The sequence below is a fragment of the Corylus avellana genome, chromosome ca3, assembly GCF_901000735.1.
Source record: "Corylus avellana chromosome ca3, CavTom2PMs-1.0".
In the NCBI taxonomy this organism is placed as follows: Eukaryota; Viridiplantae; Streptophyta; class Magnoliopsida; order Fagales; family Betulaceae; genus Corylus; species Corylus avellana.
Genome location: NC_081543.1, coordinates 3,143,156 through 3,150,501, shown reverse-complemented (window position 1 = coordinate 3,150,501; position 7,346 = coordinate 3,143,156). Strand labels below are relative to the sequence as shown.

At 30.9% G+C, this 7,346-nt stretch overlaps 1 protein-coding gene across 1 annotated transcript in view; it reads right to left on the bottom strand.

Moving 5' to 3' along the window:
• The window catches only part of LOC132173541 (transcription factor MYB35-like), a 3,276-nt gene extending 2,896 nt beyond the window's left edge, over positions 1-380 (bottom strand). Inside the window, exons 1-2 of the mRNA XM_059585054.1 lie at positions 248-380; positions 21-150 (exon numbers count right to left, since the gene is read on the bottom strand). Of these exons, the coding sequence (XP_059441037.1) occupies positions 21-150; positions 248-380 (263 nt within the window). The remainder of the gene's footprint in view (positions 1-20; positions 151-247) is intronic.
• Between the last annotated feature and the right edge of the window lie 6,966 nt (positions 381-7,346).

The following is a 7,346-nucleotide window of genomic DNA, read 5'->3' as shown; positions in this document are numbered from 1 at the left end:
AAAATATATAGAAATCCCACCTGCTACCAATGGCAGAATGAAGCCTGACAATCATCTCCTCTTCTTGGGGTGTGAAGCTGTCATGCTTAAGATCAGGCCTCAGGTAGTTAGTCCACCTTAGCCTGCAGCTCTTCCCACATCTCTTAAGTCCTGCAGAAGAGATTGAACAAATTATTAATTAGATAAACTGAATTCTGGTTAGGCTAATATATACAATCCATTATGGAGATTGAACTAATTAATTAACCTGCTTTTTTAGGAACAGCAGTCCAGTTTCCTGTGCCATGTTTTGAGACATGTGCAAGTATCTTTGCATCTTCCTCTTCAGTCCAGAGACCCCTTTTAAGGTTCAGCTTGTCGCAGCAAGGAGGCCTTACCATCTTGTCTATGAACCCAAAATCAAATCCAAAATGAAAAAGAAAGCATGAAACAAAGAGTAAAAGATAGAGAGGAGGGTTGATGATAGTAATGATACTTCAAACAACTTCCTTTGTAAATGCTCTTTGAGAGGAAAGAGAGGATGGGGGAGAAGGGATTAAAGGTATAACAAGTGTGGAGGCAAGAAAAGCATGGGGCTTAGCTCCCATTTAACTAAATCTGCATGATGTATGGCATCTTCGCATTAACGGTTTGAGATGGAAATAAAGATTACTCTCTCTCTCTCTCTCTAACTCCACCATACTCACATGCTTGGCTTCAAGAGCATTTGAGTCAGGTTCGAATTGGGTGAAATATTTGGTTAAACGTAGCTTAAATCTAACTAAGTTAACATAAACTATGGATTTGTTTATATTTGTTAGCTCCTTGTGTAAAGAAAATGACTTCTGGTTTAGTTTCTAATTATCACAAGTTTGAAAAGAGAAACTATTTTAGACAAGGGATTTAAGTAATTGAAGAAAATCATAAATGATATTGAAAACCCTTAAGAGTCTTTGCAAGCTTGCAGCAACATGGAACAACGTACTACGCCTGCATGAGTATATACGAACTGTTTAGAATCTATGATATTTGAGATAATCTTCCTTTCATTATTTTCACTAGTGAAGCATCAATGCCCTATAATTAATGTGAAAATAAAAACTAATAAAAAACAGAATAATCATGAACAAGACTTGGCATTTGGTTTTACTTATAGTAACATGCCAACATCAAAACAATAAAACACCTAGACAACTTAGTGTTTTACTAAGTTTTGTGTTGTTTGTCAATGTAACTATAGCCTATGTGGGAGCGTGATAGGCTAGCAACTAAAGTAGTTAACTCTTTTAACCTGGTCAAAATAACACAATACAATGAGATTTGGTAAGAGAAGGAAGAAAAATTAGAAATAAAAGTGGAAGAGGATTTATTAAATACCGAGCCTCTTTTACATTTTAGTCTTCTGTAAAGACTGTAATATGTATTTATTAGGCTTTTGCATTCTTTGTTTGCAAAGAAAGAAAATGAAGACATGAAAAGAGAAAATTAAAAAGAAAGGGATTAGTCAAACTGCCAACAAAAAAAAGAATGAAACTTTGAAAGAACAATAAGGGTATAGGGAAAAAGTTGAAAACATGTCATATCATGTTTTGAGACATGTCATATGATTTTTTTTAAAAAAAAAAAAGAAAAAAAAAAACTGGTGGCTTCCTTTGGAACTTTTGGTTTGGATTTAAAAAATTCATAAATATTTGTATTTCAATAATTATGTTATGAGAGACCTTTTCTATATAGTTTTTTTGGGAATGAATTACTATATAGCTTTTTTTTGTTTTAGAGGATTTCTTTTGGCTGAGGGTAGTGTTTTTTTTTTTAATTTTTGAATTTTTGAATTTTTGGAGGCCAACCCAAGTAAAACAATTATTTTGGGGGGTTTAGCAGGCCATGTGCCGAGAGGTCATCTCTAAGCGTGTGGGCTGAACGTTGTTTAGGAGTTATGGACCAGCTTATTATCTGATGTTTGCCAATCCCCAGCCCGTAAGTGCTTCGTTTGCTTGCACACACAACTTGGCTCTTGTCCATGTTAATGCCTTGGACTCACACACGAGTGGAGGGCTTGGTTCATGTCAATGCCAGCTGCCTGTCAATTACACCAACAAGTCACAGCCTGCATGCACATTCGCACAAGTCCATTCCACCTTCCACCCCCACATTGGCTTGCCTATCATATATATCCAACATGGCAATCCCCATGCCGCCGCCTTCGAATTTTAATTGGCTTGCCTGAATTTTGAATTTTATCTGGTAGGCTCTTTTATTGTGTTTGTTCAGTTGATTTGTGGATAACCTTTTGGTTTGTGCTCCATAAATTTACTTTTTATTTTCATTTATAAAGCATATGCTTTATTGATATTTTTATAGTTTCAAAGAAGTAGATAAATCTTAACATAAAAACTTGTAACAAATAATTAACTGACTTAACCGACTTTCACGAATCAGTAGGCCAAAAAACCTCTACCGATATCAACCGAACAGATACTACCCCTACTCGACTCGATATTAGGCTTGGGCTCTAGTTCGGGCTCGGGCTCGGGGGTGGTCAAGTGCATGCATGCGCAATAGCAACATAAAACTCCAACGCAAACTAACTGGCCTGTCATAAGACAGGTCAAGAACAAGAAGCTTATTCCAAATGCCAACTAAGGAATAAACTATAAGTATTATATGTATAAGATAATTACATAAAGGTATACATATTAGCATATATTACATAAAGGATCGGATATTGATTTTTTCTATTATTATTATTATTCTTGTGTTATGTTCCTTTATAAAGAGAACACCCAGCATGTGGCACAGCTCTACAAGTTTTTAGCCTCACATTATAAACTTAAACTTTCCAGAGTAACGTACGACAGGTATAACCGACCAAATTATATTTTCTTTTGATTAATGTAATGATACTTCCTACAGATTATATCAATAAAATATGAAGTGAGTTTTGTTTACAACAAGAATTTGGTTGGAACAGCCAACCGGGTACTAGCAAATTCGAATTATCATTTACTAGGATGATAAAGTTACCGTTACTTTTGGGATTAAAGGGCATTAGCACTATGTAAAGTTGTTGCTTTCCAACGTAATTAAGTAATTAAGGAGATTCAAAGTTAGTGGCCGGTGTCTCAATGCATATATAATCAATCAGCAGCTCCGAATGAATTTGACCCTATTGGATGTATGAGCCTTGCCCAGGGTAAGTGGGGCTCCATAATTAACCTTTCTAATTTTTTCTTAATTGAAATGTTGAAATATATAATTGACATTGAGGGTAAAGTGGGGAATTAAATTTGAATTTGATCATAACCTTCTTCACTTTTATACTATGTTAAATTATTAATCATTTACTTGCAAAACAAAAAACAAAAAAAATTATACTCCAACAACTTCAAATTATACAAACCACAAGAATTAACTAGAACACTAAGAGAATTTTTGTGAGTTTTGGTCCTTACTTAAAAATTCTAGGTATTCCTTCCTTGTCATTAAACAAAAAAAAAAAAAAAAGAAAAAAAGAAAAAAAGAAGAAAGTGTTATTCAATTCCGTCTTCTTGTATTATTATTATTTCTTAATTAGTAAAAAAGAAACTAATATTGAAGTGGAAATTATATAGAAAAGCGAAAACATAAAGAAATTGTAAACAAAGATTTATAAGCAGTTCAGTGTTAGATACAACTACGTCCACCGCTAAAAAAGAGTACTACATCTTGCTTTTATTATTTGATAATATTTACAAAAAAAAAAAAACTCACATTTATAGGATAATTATAGTAGGTGAAGATAAAAATAAATATGATAATCAAATCAAATAATTTTTTATTATCATCAAATTTGATTATAACCAATCATTTTTTCTTTTTGTTTTTTGAAATAAGTCATTCTTATAAAAATCAACCCGAAAATTCTTGCTCAGCAAGTATAATATTCTAAATACACATGGGGTATCCTTCATCCATACACGGTCTAAAGATTACAACCAATCCTAAAAGGTAATTATCTTCAAAATATACTATATCATATATTCTAACAACTTGTACATATTCATCTTCTTAAAGAATCATCATTCCATCTTCCAAATCTAACCTTAGGTCCAAGGGAAAGGATTTCATTTTCTTTATTGAAACACAAATAGCTGCCCTTTGGGAACACCGATTTGAAAAGATAATATAAAGAAGCTTTGATAGCTAGTTGGGCTACATCTTTTCCTTGTGGTGTATAGCCAGTTCGTTTGAAGGAATGGAAAGTTATTGACGAAGAAAATAAATAGTTATATGGAATTTTGGACATCAAGTGGCGCAAAAAGTTAATAAATAAATAAATAGTTTTTAATGCAAAGAGTCATTATTTAATTTATTTAGATGACAATTAAGCATTTGCTACAACCCAAGAGAGAAGACAAACTAATTACGATGAAAAGGGTCAAATCTTAGCATAAATTGTGAGGCCCTTTTAAATGTGACGTGCAAGATTAGTCCGCCGGCTACACAAGATGCTTACCAAAACTTTAAAATATATATATATATATATATAATAATAACAAAACAAAAATTAGAAAGCTTCTACATCACGGTTTGAGTTAAAAAGAAGTGACGGATATTGGATAGGTTGGATTAAAATGTTTTGATATTGTGTTTGTGTATAGTTTTAAGTCATTGAATATGGATAGTTGATCAGAGAAGCCACCAAAAAGAGAAATAGCTATCATTATATCAATGTCAAATAAAGTAGGCTGCCATAAATGTGATGATGTTTTGATTCTAAGGGTTAAAAGTTTAATCAAGTCAATATCCAACAAACTTATTTTTTATGTCATTTCGTGCTTAAAAATAGAGTAATTCTAAATACTGATCTTTCAATTCACTCTCATATTACTGGGTTGAAATAACAACGTATATCAGTCTTTAGATTATTTTTTTCTTTTCTTAATAAAGTATGATCCAATGACGATGAACATTATCACATTTGCTTAACAATAGGAGCATTAGTTACTCTTCACTTTCCAATCTCTCCGTAGCAAAATAATAAATTGTCTTATTTTTCTGGTGGAGGGATTTTGTGTCTAAAGATTTTTGAATTTTTAATAGAGATTATAATGATTAGAAGATTATAATCAGAATACAAACTGAAGACGAAATTATATGCTAAACAAATAGTCAAGCCATCTTCACTGAATATTTCAATTTTCAGTTGCTTTGACATATTCTTTTATTTTTTGGGTGACATAGTTGACCTTGACCTTGACCTTTTTTTTTTTTTTTTTTTTTTTTTTTATAATGTGTTTTGAATTTATTTTAATATGACATAAAATAAAAATTATTTTTGTATTTTTATGAGTGTCTTGCGTTTGAATTGTTTGCTAATTTTTTTATTTTATTTTAAAAAGACAGAATTAAAATTTTAATAAAGGGAGGTGATGGTTCTCTTTCTCATTCTTCATAGTCTTTATTTTGTCTCAGACAATTTGAAAAATATTAGATAATATGATTAATCGATTCTCATATTATCATTAACTTCCCGACCAAATTTGCTAAATGAACTAAAGTAGTTGTCACCCATGACCAACTTTTACAAATTAAAAAGAAAAAAAAAAGACAAAAAGAAAAAAGAGAGAAAACAAAAAGTAATAGCAGCCAGTGAGAAATTGGGAAAGTGAAGACCCCATTAAGCTCGATCATGGAACTTTCCCACTCAAAAGCGGAAGAAAAAAAAGAAGAAACCTTTAAATAATTTGCAACTTTTTGAAACAATAGAAGGAGGGAAAGAGTGATATGACGTCTAAGTGGAATAAAGTTTTCCTTTTAAATTGGATAGAGTATTTTCTTCTAATCAAGTCTGTTTCTTTTTTTTTTTTAATATGTCCACACAAGGGAAGAGGGAGAGGGATTCGAACTAGTGACCTCCGCTTCATTAGACGTGGTCCACAGCCGATTGAGCTACTCCTTGGAAACTTATAATCAAATCTATTAAGTTAACGAATAATTTTTCATAATTATTGTTGAAAATCACTAATTGTTTTAATAGAACGTGTGATTTTAAGCACTTCAATTTAATAGTCTGCATTAAAAGAGATTTTTTTAAGCCATTTTAAAGGAAAACTTTGTCCCTTAATTCTTATCATCGTCATATTATATATTACTGTCAATCTTATTAGTTGTATTTTTCTTAACTCGTTTGGATCAGCAGTCTAGTCACAATATTTTAAGAGTTTGTTTTTATTTTCTTTAGGTTAGGATTTCCTCATGAGTTAAGATTTTACTCCCTATATAAAGATGTAAATATATTTTATGAAAAATGTTACGGTTTCTCATGTGTTCTCTTCATATTACGTGTATATTATTTTCTAAAAAAAAAAAAAAAAAAAAAATTACCCCATTGATCCCTTATATGTTTTTTATAAAACAATATTCACGTAGAATAAGGAGAACACCAAGATGAACCGAAACATTTTTCATATTTTATGTCATTTAATCATTAAATTTTGAGGGATAATTATCCTCGAAGACTCCAAGTCATTGTTAATCTTGGATGAAGTTGTTTCTAAAGACTGTTTTGATACTAAACAATGTAATCTCTATCATATCTGATAACTGCAAATTAATAAATAAGAAATTTAAAAAAAAAAAAAAAAAGTTTAGAAAGTGATTGCTTTTAGGGATTAGGTTATAAATAATAATTATGAAGACACTCTAAAAAGAAATTAAAAAATTGAAAGAAAAAAACAACACAAATACAATGTCAAAACTCAAAACCCTAATTACAAGGGAATCCAAATTCCAAAACCCTACACTCAAGACACTTTAAGATTATAATGCAACTTGTTATGATTTTAATTTATGACGTGATATGTTAAGAATAGTTTTGTGAAAGGAAGGTTTTCCAAGGTAGTTTAATTTATGAAGTGATTTAGTCAAAACTCAAAACCCTAATTACAAGGGAATCCAAATTCCAAAACCCTACACTCAAGACACTTTAAGATTATAATGCAACTTGTTATGATTTTAATTTATGTCGTGATATGTTAAGAATAGTTTTGTGAAAGGAAGGTTTTCCAAGGTAGTTTGATTTATGAAGTGATTTAGTCAAAACTCAAAACCCTAATTACAAGGGAATCCAAATTCCAAAACCCTACACTCAAGACACTTTAAGATTATAATGCAACTTGTTATGATTTTCATTTATGATGTGATATGTTAAGAATAGTTTTGTGAAAGGAAGGTTTTCCAAGGTAGTTTAAGTTATGAAGTGATTTATAAAGGATTGTCACGAAAGGAATGTTTTACCATTTGAAGTATATGAAAATGTCAACAACGATTGAAAAATAATTTTTTTTAACGAAGTAAACTATATGACTTATATCTTACCCTTCTCG